We start from the raw sequence: 17,516 nt of genomic DNA, 5'->3' as shown, positions 1-17,516 counted from the left end.
ATAGAAGTAACGAGGGAATACTTAAGGTGCACAACAACATGTTTTGTGCGCTCTTATTTCTTGATTTTCCAGTTCAGTGGAAGTCTGCATATCTCATGCTGGAAACTGCACTAGAATACTGTGTGCTTTCTCTCCCAAGAACATGATCCCTCCTATTCATCAACTCTAACTGATGAGGAGTGGGAATGGGCTAGTTCTGTTACTGGATACTTAAAACTTTTAGTTGAAATTATGAATGTATTTTCAGGCAACAAATTTCCTACAGCTAATATATATTTCCCTGAGATTTTTGTGATGTCCATATTCAATTAATTGACTGGTGCCGAAGTTCAGATAATTTTCTTAGTCCCATGGCTTTGAAGATGAAAGTCAAATTTGACAAGTACTGGAACAAGTGTAGTTTGGCTTTAGCTGTAGCTGCAGTCCTAGATTCGCGGTTCCAGATGAAGTTGGTTGAGTACTACTACTCCCTAATTTATGGTAGCACTGCCCTGGAGCGTATCAAGGAAGTTTCTGATGGTATCAAAGAACTTTTTAATGCATATTCCATCTGTTCAACTGTGATTGATCAAGGCTCAACCTTGCCTGGCAGCAGTTTACCTAGTACTAGTCGTAGTTCTAGAGATAGGTTAGAAGGCTTTGACAGATTCCTTCACGAGACATCAGAGTCAGTCCATGACTTCAGACTTAGACAAGTATTTAGAGGAACCAATCTTTCCTCGTAATTCTGATTTTAACATATTGAACTCTTGGAAAGTCCACATGCCAAGGTATCCAATTTTGTCTCTGATGGTACATGATGTCCTAGGTACTCCAATGTCAACTCTGGCGCCGGAATTGGCATTTAGCACTGGGGGCAGAGTGCTAGATTTTTCTCGTAGTTCACTAAACTCAGATACACGTGAGGCTTTAATATGCACTCAAGATTGGCTCAGAAATGAATCTGGAGGTAACTAGTTATCTTCTGCCTTTTTCCACCTGTAGAATAATGTTGATTTATTGCTCAAGATTTTGCTCATCATCGTGAATGGCATTGATGAGAGGAGAGTCAGATCCTTCATCACTTGAGGAGGAAAGGTCGTCATCAGCTTGAATATCTTCAGAAGAGGATATTTGTTCATCAACATCTTCGTCACTATTCTCAGAAGAGTTGATCAAGAGATTGTTTAACTGATCCTGGATGGTAGGATCAAGATTGAGTTCTCTAACCTTAGAGGAGATACTGCAAAACTTTGCTAAGTGACCTTTGCGGCCACATTTAAAACAAGTCCTGGTTTCCCTAGAATTTTTTGGGAAATTGGTGTCTTGAGGGGTGGTTTTAACAGCAGGAGGCCTACTAGTTTTGGGATTAGAATGCCAAGCCTTAAATCTAGAGATCTTTGGTCTAGGCTTTTGGGTTTTGCTCAGCAGGGGCTGAGAAGGTTTTCTGCGTTTGTGGGTCTTAGTAGAATCCTTAGAGCAGGGAAGACCAAATTGCTGGCAAAAGTTTCCTAAAATCCTTGCGGTTCTGGGCCTTTTCTTTGGTCAGTTGATTTTGAAATTTGTCATCTTGACAAATTTTGAGAGCTACTCTTTGAACATAAGCTATGAGATTACCATAACTTAACTGGTTGTAAGGGATGTCACCATTAAACTGGGATCTAATTTTCTCTCTAACCTTATCTCTTAGAGATTTTGGAAGGCCAGCTAGAAATTTCTCTTTCCAGAATGGTTGGTTACTATCATCCCGTGTGTAAACTCTAGTGAGGAAGGTGTCCTTATACCGCCTAAAATCTCCTAAGGTTCTACACTTACGATTGGATAGGAGCTCACCAGATCGATCTTTCCAGATGCTAGGGTCTCCAATAAAATGTTTGATAATAGCCATGATAAGAGTATTAACAACATCAGGGATAGACTCACCCTTAGCTGTGGTGATGATATTACCCTCAGCATCAGTTTTGACGGCTGTAAGGATCTCATGTTTCTCTTCTACAGAAACATAATTATCCCACCAACCTTTAAGTTGCCCGGAAAATCCAGACGTTAAGATTTCAACAATAGCCTCATCAGTACTATCAAGAGCAGTTTGATATGCTGTAGAAACCATTGTCATATGTTGAAGAGTATTAACGATATTATACTCGGTTAAACCATTTATGTTCCATTCATAGATGTTGGTGGCACTGAACGATCGAAAACTTTGATCATTCTTTTCCTCAAGAAGGAGATCAGGAGCAGTGGCCCGATTATAATAAAGTTTAGAAGGCTACTTCCAGTTGACAGCCTTAGTGATAACAGGATTAACCTGAAGAGCAGACTTACTACTAGGTTCAGTGTTTTCAGAATCAGAATCTATAGAGGACGTTCCTAATTTGTTAATCCTAAGGGATTGTTCTTTCTGGGAGGTACTCCTAGTGACAGGTCCTATCTTAACAGATCCGACTTGAGATGAACTAGGGGTATCTGGAATAACAATAGAGCTGTCCTTAACTACTCTTGATTCCTCTAAAGATTTGGTCTAGTTTAGATGGATGGCCCTAAATTTATTTTTAGTCTGACTAGAAAGACTAAAAGGTTTAAATAAGGGTTTGGTAACCGATTCATCATCCTTAGTACCAGAGGATGAGGGTTTTCCTACAAGATTTTCCCTTAAAACCTGGAGATACTTGTTGGTGTAGTTGTTTTGTTCCATAAGGGCTTTAATATCATGAGCACCTACGGTTTCATCAGATTTGTACTTAAAGGGCGAAGCTAAATACTTATCTTCTAAGTTTGGGATGTGATAACTACTGTTAGGCGGAAGGTCAGATTTAACCAACTTACCATCCTTTCGGTGCCACACAGTAAGCGTATTAACAGAAAGGTCTTCTATGATGGTAATAATCCAAGGAGGATGGATATTGTTCCTACGAAGGTAAACATTTAACCAATCGAAGAAACATACATGGGTTTGGACATTGTTAAGGAAAGTATAGAATAAATCTATGATTTCTGACCTACGGTCACCCTTAAAACTTTTTAGGAACCACTTTCTCTGGGTTGTCCAAACATCAGAGTAGAATTCCTTTTGAAGGGAAGGTTTGTCTATGGTGTACTTATTCATAAGTGACCATATTGCATTTCAGATTGAGTAGGGGAATGGATCTCAGATGAAGTTTCTTCCTCGGCCCTACTATAGATTGTTTTAGGAATGGACGAAGAATTGTCTAATCCTCGAAGGTTGGTTTCAGGAATAATGATTCTAGGAGCAGAATTCCTAAAAGACTGGGATGCTACCGAAAAAGATCTTCTAGCACTATTGTACTCAGATCTAGTAGCTTCTGATCTTGAAGAGAAAGAATTTCTTCGATCAAAGATGATTTCTACCTTACCAGCCTCAGATTGCCTAATTTCTTGGAATTCTGGGATTTGTCTAGGTAAATTTGGGGTTGCTCTATCGATTTGCCAGTAGGTAATTCAACCTCATCCCATTTTATGAGTTTGGGAACAGCCACATTGGCTTTTGTCATGTCTGTGACAAACAAAGTGGTTTCCCGATCAGTTGTTTTAAGCAGAACCCTTGAATTACAAGTGTTCATGACTTTGTATTGGATTCTGTAGAGAAGTGTTGCAAGGGTAGATCCTTCTTTCATGTCCAACCCATGCAGTCTGATGTTTAAAAATAGCAAATCGAACATTTATGTCTAAAAGACTCACAGTTTTGTTTAGGAAACAATTGAAATAGACAGGACCATGTCCTAAACTTGTTTCTATGGTTCCTATAAGGGAATCGTGGAAGTCGTTGTGCCTAATATCTCTAAGACACATAAGGATTGAGGCATTAAGCCTTTCTCGGATAAGAGGTTTAACAGCTACTTGAACACATCCTATATGGAGGTATTTATACTTCGTAGAATGCTCAGTAATCGATTGCTTTGTGAGAAGGTGAAATTCTTCACTATCTTGAGGGTCCAAAGGGATGTTGTTTTCGGCAGTTTTGATGATATAATCAGAACTGCGGACATGTTTGTTTTCATCAGGGATGTAAAGCTCATCCTGAGGGATTTTGGGGATTTCCCAGTTATCGATTGCTTGATTGATATCTTCAAAGCAGACTTCCTCTTCGAAGATATTGTTTTTAGGAGATATTTCCTCCACGGATTGGTGTTGCTCCGTGAGCAGATTTTTGGAAGAAGAAGAGGAGGAAGAAGAAGCTTTGACGGTTAAACGACGGGAAAGGGAGCGAAGGAAATTACTCATGGTTTATCAATATCCAGTATCATTACCCTCACTTGGATCCATAAGAAGTTATAGTAAGATCTAAGTTAATTTTAATACAAACACATCATATAAAGTTACTGATGAGTTAAGGATCATAAACTAATTTTACCCAGAAAAACTCTTTTTTTTTTTTTTTTTAGTTCGTGGCGTTGTTGGTGACTTAGTGACGAGTCTCTCTGGGGGCGTATTAAGACACTCTTCTGTACCAGAAGATCCAGAGTTTTCCAGCCAATAAGCCAATTAGAGAAATCTTTACAAAAATTTTCAGATCTGGTAATTATCTATGATGATCTACGGTCAGCGTATAAACTCCTGGACTTACAGCCTCTCCTTAGGTCTTACAGCCTCACGCCCCATTCCAGAAACACCATAGATCCTTTACTAGATCCGAATGAAAATTTACAAAAGATTTACAAAACAAAATTTTAAAGAAAGCAGTAAAGGGTAAAACGTAGCTCATATATCCAAAACATAATAACCTTACATCATAATTTTAATATTAAAGGTAATCATATATATATATATATATATATATATATATATATATATATTTAGAGATTATGATATCAATTTTATCTTTCACCTTTTTCTTTTCTTGATGTGTGTTATAAAATAAAGCAACAAATTCAACTACATAGAATAAAATAGAGAAAAATAGAACAGTCAATGACATAGAATAAAATAGAATAAAATAAAGGAACAAATTCAACTACATAGAATAAAATAAAGCAAGTCAATTAAAGAGAACGAACAGAAAAATAGAGAAAGTCAATGACACTATCATTTACATATCAGAGTTTCACAAAATAGGAAAATGAGATGAGAACAGTACTACAATATTATATATGAGCAATGAACAATAGTGTAGTATTATTAGTAGAGAAAAAAATGGAGAAGACAGGAGCATAGAAAAAAAGATGAAAAATTCACTTGAAAATTATTGAAACACTTGAAAAATCACTTCAACCAATTCTTCAAAATTTGTTGGGTTTGGATGGGATTGTTTTATGAATCTGGTATTTATAGATAACACTAGAAAGTCCTTCAAAATCCCTCTCACACAACAATCCTTTAAAATCCTTATATTTTTGAATACCAATGGATTGTTTTTAAGTTGTAAAAAATCTCAAATGAATACCATTGGATATTAATGGACTCTTTAAAAAATCTTGAAAATCCAGATAGAATACTACTGGATTTTTTTTAAGTGACATAAAATACTGATTGAATACTAATGAACTTTTTTACTCAAAAAAATCTTTTAAAATCCTACGAAATCTTAAACCAATACACCCCCATAGTATTCTATATTTTAATTTGTTATCATTTTATTGAATGTGATGGATTATGATAGTCTGACACATCACTTTTTAATTGATATCTACACAAAATTTAGTATCAATTATGATTTTAATATGAATGATTCTTACCAAATAACATGTCCAATGATTTTTTTAGGCATGATTTATTATAATTAGTGAAATCAACCCATAATATAAAGAATGAGTGATTGACGTACATACAGAAAAGTGAGTGTATGGGTGAAAAGACAAAGATAAAAAGAGTGAAAAAAAAAGAGAAAGATAAAAAAAAATGGTGAAATGAATCTTTGAAATTGTATATTGCTCTCATTTTAGTCTCTAATTCTAATAAAATTTTAACAAAAGGTCTTATAAATGTATTATGTCACTTATTTAAGTCTTTTTGTCAAATAAGTTATATTTTTTTAAATAAAAATGTTTATTTGATACAATAATATTATGTAACATATATGTGATACATATGTAGAGTGATACATGTTATAGAGGTGTGGCATGTACTATATATTCTGCATAGTATATGATTATAAAACATAATATCATTTTAATGCTCAATTAAATAGTTATTTTAAGCTAGATTTAAAGTGTCGTAATAGTTATTTTTTTTGAATTATTATATAAAAAGACTCGATGCACAAGAAAGAAAAGAGAACAAACATATAAATACATTTGTACAAAAATATTCTCGATAGAAATTTATTCTTTCTTATAAACATTCATTACTCTGTAATTGTTTATATAATGTCTAAATGAAGCAAACACAACTTCTTTGTAACCTTCATCATTGTTATAAGATTGAATCTGGAAAAACTTATTTGAAAAATAATATTTATTTTTGAACTTGGAGAAACTTGTTTGAAAAACAATATTTGATTGTTAAGCCTGGATAAACTTGTTTATTAAAAGAATTCTTGAATAGTTATTTGAAGAAGCATGTCAAAGAATATTTAGGAATAAATTAGAATTGCCTTGTTAAAGAATATGGTTAGATTGAGGATCGGATGTAGTCTTAGTAGTTGAGACAAACCGATATAAAATTACTCAGATTTTTATCTAGTTACTCTTCTTATTTTATCTAACTAGCATTATTACTCCACCATAAAAAAACATGCGAATTTGCAATATACACTATTCAACAATCTCTTATAATGTTTATCTTTTTTCTACAAATATTTTTATAATAAAATTAATAATTAAATTAATAGTGTAAATACAATGATAAAGTCATGAAAACTTTTGAAAATCAATATGACATCAAGTTACAATTTTAAAAACTAAAATAATATTAAATTATAATTTTAGGAATTAAATTGACACAATTATTATAATTTCGAGAATTAAAATGATTTTGTTGTATATTCATATACGTGTCACTCCATATAAATTAAATTTTGAATGAAATGACCAAACCACTAATTTAACTTTTAAAAATGGACTTACATATTTAATCATCTTGCACTTCACTGAAGAAACGCAGGTGACTTCCATTTCTGAGAACGCAAGTATATATTCCAGAGGATTTTATTATAAATTTTATGCAACCTCACAGTTGCATTCATACCATAGAACTTAAGCTCCAATTTTTCCCACTGATCAACTCAATTCATTCTGATCATTGGTACAAAGTGATTTAACTCCAAGGTTATGCCATGATAATTTGATGATCACCAGCACAGAATCATTTGGAGTTTGGATAAATTTGTCTTACAAGCAAAAAAAAAAAAAAAAAAAGGAAGCCAAATAATATATTTGTCTACCGAAGACAAACGAAAATAATGATCGATACACGTTTAGACACCCGATACAAACCACGCGCCTTCTTTATCTTCAACAGATACACCATAAGAATATGGTAATGCCATGCGTCTTAAGTCCTGGTCTTCGCCCTTGAAAGGGTAAGAAATAGACGCAAGATTAACGTCCATTGTTCTCTTTCTCAAATGTTCTTTTTTGTTTCACGGGACTTCTAGCTTCAATCACTTCAGACTCCTTCTTTGTGACAGATTCATCTGGCTTACCAGCGTTCATGTCCCCCAGTGGAAGGCCACCACCATTTGATGATGCTTGCTTTCGCATAGCTCGAGGTATTTTCAAAGGTATATCTGTGTCAATTATATTTTTCTCTACCTTAGGGGCAACCAAAGAGTTTTCAGGTCTAGATGAGTGCATTTTCAGTGGTATGTTCGCTTCATTGATGCTATTATCTTCTTTCTTGGGGACTTCAGAATTATCTTCAGAGGAAGGTGGAGGATCTGTAACAACAAGTACTGGGGGCTTCACCTTCCCCCATTTCTTTCTTGGATTAGCCTTCTGAGCATTTGATTTTGCCTGCAAAAAGAAATAATTAAAACACTCAAGTAATCTGTATTGCATCCAGTTCACACACAACGACAGAAAACAAATTAATGATTTAATGCAGAATTAGATAGGTTTCATAAGACGCACCAGTGTATTTCCAATATCAGAAAGAGGTTTTCTTGGCCCATGATCACTGTGGGCTTCAGCAGGCCCCTCAACCAGTGCACCGTGAAGCAATTCAGCCCCTTGAGCAGCAAGAAGGCGATCTTTGTTTGATTCCTCAATACTGGAATCATTACCAGTCCCTTCAACTTGTGACTCATTCGAGACTGATATTCTGTTGGCACACTTGGATGCTAAGCAACCACAAGAACTCCCACAAGTGCCGCCCAGAGCTTTGCACTTGCATTTGTTTGTCTTGCAAGAAGAAGATTTACTACAAGAGCAGCAGATTCCTGATGCAGTTTCCCCAGATGCACCTCCATTTGCTTCTGTTGAATTATCTTTTACATCTTCTGAACTGATATTTGACTGATTGTCTTCCATGCTTGCACGTCTGCTCTTAGACTTTCTTTTCCTAACATGTATTTTTTCTGATGCTACGCATTCATCATCTTCTGATGCTACCCATTCATCATCAGTCCCATTTTTAGCATAATCATCTGCTTCTGTGTCTGATATTGATAAATCCATATCCTCCAATAAAATTGTAGATCGCCGGTTTTCCTAAATGATAACCAAATGATCATTAACTATAGTATCAAAAGAAAACGTGATGTATAATGAGATTTGTAGGCACATTAAGAGATCTAGTGATATTGCAAGAGACTTACCATCTTGCGCAAGTCATACTTATGTCCTACACCAGTTGTGTCATACACCGAATCCCCCACAGATTCTGAGTACCTCTTTGCCCTCTGTCATAAGTTTTAATATTATGGTTAAAACCAGAAAAAGAAAAGAAATTACCATAATTAGAGAATCACAGTTACAAAAATAAGGACCATTACTTCTTCAATTTGATAAACTGCAACTTAAATTTGGAAAGGAGAAAAAATTTCAAGTTTCATTAAATCTGTTCAATTTTAAGTTGCATTGCAAAATTTATTTCTCAAGCTAAATCTCGATGAAGTGGAGCTCTCGACCAAACATACTAACCAGCAACTTCAACTGATGAATGAGTTCAGACTTCTGCATTTCCAACTGTCGAAGTGAACAGCTCAACCTTACTACTTTTTCTTTCATATCTCTTATTTCCATGTCCTTCTCCCTGCAGGCAACTTCTCTATCTCGCAATGAACACCTGAAATATATAAAGCCATTGAAAAAAAAAATTCAGTCATGTGTCATCACAAAGATAACTACTGATTTGCTTAAGATTAATAGATACTGTTTTTTAGTTAACTTTAATCATAGACCATAAATTTACAAGCATATAAAGCTACTACCTGGAGGAAGATGCCAGATTAAACAAATGATTCATCAAATTCTTGGCTTCAGAAAGGGAACGGACTTGGTTCCAACGCCCCTTGCCACTGAAAACCCGTTCCCGCTCTTCTGCCTCTGACAACTGAGACGCCATTGTTAGCAGTGTTGTAGAAGAAGAAGCAATCATCTTATCGAGGGCATATATCCTTGAATTTCTTGCTCCCGGAGACATTGATACGAGGCCATCACTATATTAGTAATCAGGCAAGCAGATGTTGTCAATTATAGATTTCCAAAAACAAAGATTGTTCAATAAATAAATGGCTTATGTAACTGTCTGGCCTTATCACCTTGAATTGTTTAACTTCATCATATCTGCTTCTTCCTTTAATCTTGCAATCTCCTTGGCCATTTTAGTCCTCCTGTTATGAATAGATTGTGAGGAAAACATCCACCGGTGGATATTATCAATACATTTAGATCAGGATAATCAGTAAATCGATCCAAGTTATCTCTTTTTAAAGTCAAATCATCCACAGGAAAATTAAACGAGCAAACATTACATAAATGTAACAAATACAAACAAATAAAATTGACTTCATCCAATATCTCTATGATCCATACTTCAATTTAAATGTAAAACTAACATGAAAGGCAGATCTAAAAGGCAGTTGCAAAATTTATGGTCAAATTTAATCAGTGTGTTTGGAAATCCGTTCAAAACAAGTTAAACGGACATTTTTCACTTTCCGATGCAAAAAAGCTAAAGCAAGTGATGTGTTGCTTTTGTGTTACGTTAAAGCAAGTGATGTGTTGCTTTTGTGTTACGTTCAACCTAATTGAAAAACAAACACATCCTAAAACATCCTACTCAATCTAAAGGTTTCAGATAAGAATCTAAGAGTGTGTTTGAGATAGCTGCAAATTTTTAATTATTTTGATAATGATTTTTTAAATAATTGATTATTCTTATAATCAATTACAATCAAAATCTAATTTTGCTTGGATAAATTTGTTAAAAAATGATACCAAGATAATTAATTTCAATTGGATACTTAAAAAAAGTAAGCTTTTTGTTGGTAAATTTGGGAATTACAATGATAAAAGAGAAATAAGCAGTTGAAGAATAATCAAACAGCTCAAAGTTTAAGATGTTGAAAGCAAGTGATGTGTTGCTTTTGTGTTACGTTCAACCTAATTGAAAAACAAACACATCCTAAAACATCCTACTCAATCTAAAGGTTTCAGATAAGAATCTAAGAGTGTGTTTGAGATAGCTGCAAATTTTTAATTATGTTTATAATGATTTTTTAAATAATTGATTATTCTTATAATCAATTACAATCAAAATCTAATTTTGCTTGGATAAATTTGTTAAAAAATGATACCAAGATAATTAATTTCAATTGGATACTTAAAAAAAGTAAGCTTTTTGTTGGTAAATTTGGGAATTACAATGATAAAAGAGAAATAAGCAGTTGAAGAATAATCAAACAGCTCAAAGTTTAAGATGTTGAAAAACGGCTTTTTTTTTTTTAATTTCAGCATCTTTCTCAAACATGTAGCTTAAATCATAAACAGCTTTTTTATTATAAAAACAGCTAAAATTTTGGGAAAAAAGCTTTCCTAAACACACTATAAATGTAAAAAGTAGAACATACTCTTCTGTTTGACGCTCATGTGCTGAGCGTACTTCGTGCACTCGGACTGTGACTTCAAGCTCATGCTCAATTGCCTGCATCAAAGCCTGCAAATAAAAACAATTATCAAATGTCAAGTAGAAGTTATTAAAACACCAAGACATCAGCCATAAAATACCGTGATGGAATCATAGTAGTATTAAAAATAAACTACCCCATGTCCCCACGATACACACATTAAAAAAGGGTAGAATATAGAATATTAGCCCCGTCGAGAACTGGTCATTGCTTAGGAAACAATTTAGTCATTGTGATTCACAAGCATAGAAAAAGAAGTACCTGAATTCCTGGACCATTCCCACCTGTGTGTAAAAAAGGAACTGCCTGTTAATAAGTTCACAAAACAGGAAAAGATTCGTAGCACTGTAAATCTCCTGACCTGTAGTTTCGCGTGAAGTCTTTCGAGATTCCAAAAGTTCTTTTAGCCTTTTTGTGGCTAAGGAAGCTTCTTCTGTCTTCCTTTGCAATACCTGTAATGAACTCATGAATAATAATGGGAATAATCAACAGTAAAGCTTGATATCCAAACCAGGCCCCAAAAGCAACTTGTTTGAACATCTACTTACCATCTTTTGCCTCTGATTCAACGCTAACAGCTTATGCATCTCATATTCATTCCTCCTTCCTTCTTTTTTAAGCTGAAAATTACGCAAAATATGTATTAGAAGATTCACTAATAACTGATCAACTTGTTCATGTTAGACACTAGAGGTCCTTCCTTATATGCAAGTGATCAGCAAATAAATTAAGTACCTGCAAAGTATAGATAGATAATATTTTCACACCATTATCGAATGGAAAAAATAATACCAATCTATAATGATTTCCCTCCGTACAATTGCAGAAGAATGTTGTGATAAAATAAAAAGGGATATTTTTATTAAAAAAAGTTAAAGAAAAGTATTCTATGCTGAATTTACCTGGAGAACTTCCTTCTCACGCGAAGCTTTCCATAGCCTAAATTGTTCTGATTCCTGCTTAATCTTATGTTGCAATTGAACCTGAAGAGAAAAAAAAAGCTTGTCGGTAATAACTATAAAGGAAAAGAAAAAATAAAACACTGCTTTCCGCTTCAAACTGAATATAAGTTGCATTAGCAGGACCATTGCACCTTTTGAGATTTAATTCTGTGGATTTCATCCTGAAGTCGTTTTGCAGCCTCATCACTTTTCTGTTTTTGTTTCAACAGATGAGCCTGAGCTTCTTGTTTCTTCTTCAACTCAGAGACCTGGAAAGAAAATAATCAGTTCACCACATTGAGTGGCACTTAAGAGTTGAGACATTCCAAGTGATAAGTTCACCTGTGCCTCAAGAGCATTTAACTTCTGAAGATATTCCGCCTTTAACTTTTGAGCACCATCATCAGAGGTGGATGAAATATTTGCAAGATTGTACCTAAGTTCCTCAATTTCTTTCTGCAAATAATAGGAACAGAGTTATAAAGGTAACAGTTTAAATTGAATATAATTCAAGATAGCACAGATCAAATACCTGCAAAAATTTCTTCTCTTGTTCTAACTCAAGAATTTTTTTTTCAAACTCTTGCTCATGACTATACTTCTTCAAATCAGCCTTCAAAAAAAAAAAAAGAATAAAAAAAATTAGGCAGTAAACAGATAAATCATCTTCTAAAATCAATACTATATATGTAAGAAAATGCATATCAGCAAATTTGTATAAATTGATAAAGATCCTTCACAAGTTTGAAACTAGATCCTGAAATTTTTACCTCTTTTTGTTCAAGTTTCTTATCCAATTCTTTGAGCTCCCTACCCAACTTTTCTTGAAGAGAAGAGTGTTCTATCTCCTTTGCATGATCTTCCTCATCTGCTTACAGGTTGCACAATGTTAAAAACTATCTATTGATATTTGGGAACACTACCAATCCAAAGTGATAGCAAAAATGCAAATAAAAAAAACTAGGTATTAAGAAGCTTAAATGCTGCTGCTAAATCCAAGCTTTGATTCAATTGTCTCGACCATAACAAAATTGTCAGAAATAATATTATTAACATCAGCCACAAGGGTTATCAATCAAATCAAGGATACATCATACAATAATTCATCAAAACAACTGCCAAAATTCTACCTGTTATGTCCACTTTGGCATCACAATCAGAAGAGTACTCATTATCACATGCAAATAAAGCATTCTTTGACTGGAATCCGCTATCATCCGAATCAACCCAGTCAACAAAATGTCTAGATTTCGCATTTGAATTTTTCAAACGCTGCAATTCACCTTCCATCTCTTGGATCTTTGACACATAAGATTTAACCAGGTCATAATCCTAGAAACAAGTTTGTACCGAGAGTCAGTGATGGATTGCTTCATCAGAAAATTGTAATTATACATTAGCAAAATGATTTGATGAGTTCAAACCTGATTTGAATTTGATTCAATTTCATCCCAAGATTTACCATTTCGAATTGATTCGATTTTCATGATCAATTGGTCCTTTTCAACCTAAATTCAACACCTTGAATGAGACACTTGATGGCAAATAAAACAGAAGCAACATTGGAAACAACTAACAAAATTTATTTTTTGGTAAGACACGCAACATTCTATAAGAATTGAGAACATAAAGGATTAGAGAAAGACCTGAGCATCACAAGCACGTTGTGATAAACTCTCACAAGTTACTCGACGTTCTTTAAGCTCCCGCTGTAGCTCTGCATTGCTTGCTTCTAGTAAGGATATTTTGTGTTTAAGAATCTATGGGGAAAAAAGAACATTAGAAACCTATACCTGGGAAATGACGGATCAACTTCATAAACTTCCTAAAACAATGATGTACCTGAAGTTCCTCGAATGCCCCACCAGCATCACCTCTGTAAAATAGAAGCTCAGACTGCAATTGCTCAATCTGACTTCGCATTCTTTGCATCTGAGCTCCCACTGGGTCACGATTGATCTATAAGAAAAATTAAAATCATCAAATATAAGAAACTTGAAAACTGTCACTCACATTTTAAGAAAAAGGGACAAAATGAAACAAAACAAAACATAAACATCAAGAACACTAAAATCTAGCACTTACAACTGCCTTGTTCTGAATATTGCGAGCACGGTTAGCATACTTCAGAGTGTTCAATGTCTCTTCAGCATTGGTGTCAGCTGGACTGACACATGCTGCAGTGTTCCAAACAGATTAGATGATACATGAGATATTAAAAGTGTAAAATTTTCAAAATCCATCAAGCAAGTATTGTACCTATCATAACAGTTTTGCTGTTTCCTCCAAGAGAATCCTACATATTCATTAACCAATTCCATGTCAAGATAATATAATATGAATCCATGATTTAGATATTTCAAAAATAAACACAACAACTAAAACTTTAGTATCTCATTTCTAGATTGAAGTTGCAATATATAAATCCCACACACAGCACTCAGTTCAGAAGCTCTAATTGGTGTGTCAGACAAAAATAACAGGCACGCCTCCTTTCCTAACAATACATGACCTTTTAAATAATGAGCCAAAGAAGCCATAAACTATGGAGTGAGATATAGAAAAATTCCTACATATTATATGCAGAGCTGTTCAAGATAAGTATATATGATGTAGAGCATTAAACAAATACTGTGCAAACCTGTAGTAGCCTTGTTAATTTGCTATCACGATATGGGACATGGCCACCTTCTTTTCGCTTTCTTTCATCTCCTAGAGCACTTATTACATTCCCAAGAGCTAATAGACCCTTGTTGATATGAATGCCTTGACAATGGAAAAACTAACTTATCACTAAAAGTTTAAAAATTGCATTTATAAAACTCATCTAGCAGAAAGGCAGTGGTGTACAATTTTCAAAATTCTATTGTGGTTTGTGAAAATATGATATATTAGAGAACATATTTTTGTGTATAAATTATATTCCTATTCTTATCAAAACAATATGCCCCATCACAAGCAAAAGGAATACCTTCTTTTAAACGCATGCCATCTGCGCCAGTTCTTTTTGCACGTTCAGAACCAGCAAGGTCCACCAAGTGTAGTTTTGCACACAAGACATCATCACCACTCTTTTGCTCCATTGTTATTGTGAATATTGCATGTGACCGACTAGACAAAGCACATGAACCAATTCACCGTTTCAGTCGAGGGGAAATTTCAATATGCATTATATTAGGGTAAACTTATCAAATCAAACAATAAAATAAAATAAAATAATAAAAAAAAAAAAGAGAGAGACACCGCAGACTTGATTATAGCATTTTACCTTGATTGACTGTTCATGTTCGTACTCCCAGTCGCACGTGACAGTGAACCTCGAGAAAGATAAGATGACATTTCTTCTTTAGTCTTAACTTCGGCCTCGGTCACACCAGCCAGTGTTATTCCTCCATTCACTGTTTCTCTAATTTGTATGGGAACTCTGCTGGGAGCAGCGGCCTTCCCAGTAGCAGCCGCATCTCCTCTAGCTGAACTGGGATCAAGCAAATCAAATACCTCTTCCTTGAATATCTGTCATCATATTAACCCAGTTCAAACTTCAAGGTTTCAAAAGCCTGATCACAATTACGGAGAAAATTCATTATACGTATTCTTTACCTCGATAAAAGATACCCTAATCAAAAACTCTGAAGATTCCTTCATAGTCTGAACCCTCTTGAATATTGTCTCCATCACCTTGGGTATAATTCCACCCGCATTTTCCTCTCCAGTATAGTTGGTGCCCATGGTGTATGTCTTCCCAGATCCAGTCTGAGCACAAAAAAAAAAAAAAAAAAACAGTCAATGCATACTACATATAACAAATCAAAGTTTCTGAAACACAAATTTTCCAATCATCAAAGACAAAACCAAATGCGAAACTATACCTGGCCATACGCAAGAACGGTTGCATTGTAGCCATTGAAAAGCGCATCTACAAGTGGAGCTACGCAATCATCGTATATTGCAGACGACCGAGATCCCGTACTACCATAAACATAGTCATAAGTGAAAGCGTGTGACCCAATTTGCACCTACACAACAATTTTGTACATGCTTACAAATTCCAACATACACTAAATCCAAAAACATAACATAAATTGAGTGCGTAAGAGCAAATGCAACATACAACATGAACAGAGCATTCAAATCCAAACGGAAAACACACCTGAGGTTCACCAGGGACGACGGAGATGCAATCTGTGCACCCGAGCATAAGCTCCGACGTGATCAGAGGCCGAATGTTGACGGCAACCCGCACGCTCTGCGCCGATTCGGAATTCTCCATCTCAAGCCAATTCAAATCAGCCTCGGGACTGGAAACCCTGAAACACAATCAAATCGCAAACATTAATCTCACTTTGAGTCTCACTCATTTCTTTCAATCTCGCATAACAGCGAATGATTGTGAAAGAGGGTGGAGGGTGGAGCGTGGGAGCAGGTGAAGTATCGAAATGGAATTTGGAGAGTGAACTTTGCTTACCTCCTGCGAGAGAGCGACAGTGTGAGAGAGAGAAGAGAGTGAGAACAAAGAACGAAGTGTTCTGCGATTTGAACAGAGGAGCGAGGGGAGTGGACGCGATTTTGAATGTGGATGTGTTGGGTTGGATTAAAGTGGATTTCATAAAACGGCGCTTAGGTCCGAATTCAAATGAGGAATTTGGTCACGCGCGTGTCACGTGCGATGACGAATGTCAATGAAACTCTAACGGTAACAATAGCATTGACACATGGAAACCCTACCAATAATGCATTATTATTTAAAGCATACTCCATTAATGCTTTTCGCTCAAATGTGCACAACCGAGCTTGTATAAACTTTTCAGTTAACGATCTTTTGCACTTTGAAATATGCCACTTTGTTCTTTTTTATCATAATAAATACAAAAAATTGTTTTTATTTATCTAAATTATTTTCAATCATAATATCATCGGTTTCATCAGTATGGGACATTGGAACTAGGAGATAGCTTAAAATTTAGTTGAATAACATTCGTGGGCATTGGAAAATCACTTTCACATTGATACAATAAAATAAGACATAAATATCTTCTTAATTTTTATAAATAGGATTAAAAACAATATTTTAATTTCATCTCGACAATGCTTAAAAAAAATTAAATAATTTATATTATCACTTGTTATGATATGATGATGTAATAACAAGTAAATTGTTGGTACAAGTGGATTGATTTTTGTCTCCTTAAACAAATTATTGAGTAGGGATTAAAATTAGTTTATCATTGAGAAGTTTCAAATGTTCATTAAATTCAAAGTTTCAAACCTTTTTTATTAGAATAGTAAATTTGAGTCTAATTCAAGCCTACAAAATTGACTTAAGGTAAGGGTTACTTTTCACTTATATATTATTTAATTGTTTAATCTCTAATTGATGTGAAATTTGAGTTTTTCACAATACACTCCTTATTTTTCACTTATATATTATTTAATTGCTTAATCTTTAGTCGATGTGGGACTTGAATTTTTTCCAATACACCCCTTCATGTCCAACACTATTGGGCTTGATACCTGAATAAATGGTGGGTGACCCATTTTAATGTTCTAGAATTGGCGAGACTTGAATTTTT

General features: G+C 34.5%; 2 protein-coding genes and 1 pseudogene across 3 annotated transcripts; 1 reads left to right on the top strand and 2 right to left on the bottom strand.

Moving 5' to 3' along the window:
- LOC145951665 (uncharacterized) overlaps positions 1-977 on the top strand; it is a 3,634-nt pseudogene extending 2,657 nt beyond the window's left edge.
- Positions 978-996: 19 nt separating this feature from the next.
- Positions 997-2,089, bottom strand: LOC145952184 (uncharacterized). Its single transcript, XM_083064408.1, has 2 exons — positions 1,470-2,089; positions 997-1,336 (listed from the first exon to the last, which is right to left on the bottom strand). The coding sequence occupies exons 1-2, from the start codon at positions 2,087-2,089 to the stop codon at positions 997-999; spliced, it is 960 nt and encodes a 319-aa protein (XP_082920534.1).
- A 5,041-nt stretch (positions 2,090-7,130) lies between these two features.
- Positions 7,131-16,554, bottom strand: LOC109815009 (kinesin-like protein KIN-4C). 2 transcript variants are annotated; one of them, XM_083063235.1, is made up of 28 exons: positions 16,412-16,554; positions 16,097-16,253; positions 15,816-15,962; positions 15,547-15,699; positions 15,215-15,459; positions 14,918-15,057; positions 14,588-14,712; positions 14,206-14,242; positions 14,032-14,123; positions 13,789-13,905; positions 13,593-13,706; positions 13,371-13,454; positions 13,077-13,245; positions 12,717-12,814; positions 12,479-12,559; positions 12,289-12,402; positions 12,099-12,215; positions 11,908-11,988; positions 11,554-11,625; positions 11,367-11,457; positions 11,267-11,289; positions 10,949-11,034; positions 9,638-9,709; positions 9,308-9,535; positions 9,018-9,162; positions 8,693-8,776; positions 8,007-8,585; positions 7,131-7,889 (listed from the first exon to the last, which is right to left on the bottom strand). In XM_083063235.1, exons 2-28 carry the CDS (start codon positions 16,214-16,216, stop codon positions 7,476-7,478), a joined length of 3,828 nt encoding a protein of 1,275 aa, XP_082919361.1. In that variant the 5' UTR covers positions 16,217-16,253; positions 16,412-16,554; the 3' UTR covers positions 7,131-7,475. The 2 variants fall into 2 exon arrangements, with proteins under 2 accessions (XP_082919361.1, XP_082919362.1); XM_083063236.1 differs by having other exon boundaries at positions 13,077-13,278; positions 16,412-16,547.
- Positions 16,555-17,516: the final 962 nt, after the last annotated feature.

Source organism: Cajanus cajan, chromosome 9, assembly GCF_000230855.2.
Source record: "Cajanus cajan strain Asha chromosome 9, NIPB_CcT2T_4, whole genome shotgun sequence".
Taxonomy (NCBI): domain Eukaryota; kingdom Viridiplantae; phylum Streptophyta; class Magnoliopsida; order Fabales; family Fabaceae; genus Cajanus; species Cajanus cajan.
This window is presented reverse-complemented; position numbering and strand designations above follow the sequence as displayed.

Coding starts and splice junctions, on each gene's coding strand:
- LOC109815009 (XM_083063236.1), bottom strand. CDS start 16,216: ATGGAGAATTCCGAATCGGCGCAGAGCGTGCGGGTTGCCGTCAACATT. Junction 12,815..13,076: donor TGCCAAAGTGGACATAACAG/GTAGAATTTTGG, acceptor ACCTGTAAGCAG/ATGAGGAAGATCATGCAAAG. Junction 9,163..9,307: donor AATCTGGCATCTTCCTCCAG/GTAGTAGCTTTA, acceptor TATATATTTCAG/GTGTTCATTGCGAGATAGAG.
- LOC145952184 (XM_083064408.1), bottom strand. CDS start 2,089: ATGGTTTCTACAGCATATCAAACTGCTCTTGATAGTACTGATGAGGCT. Junction 1,337..1,469: donor AAACTTTTGCCAGCAATTTG/GTCTTCCCTGCT, acceptor TCCCAAAACTAG/TAGGCCTCCTGCTGTTAAAA.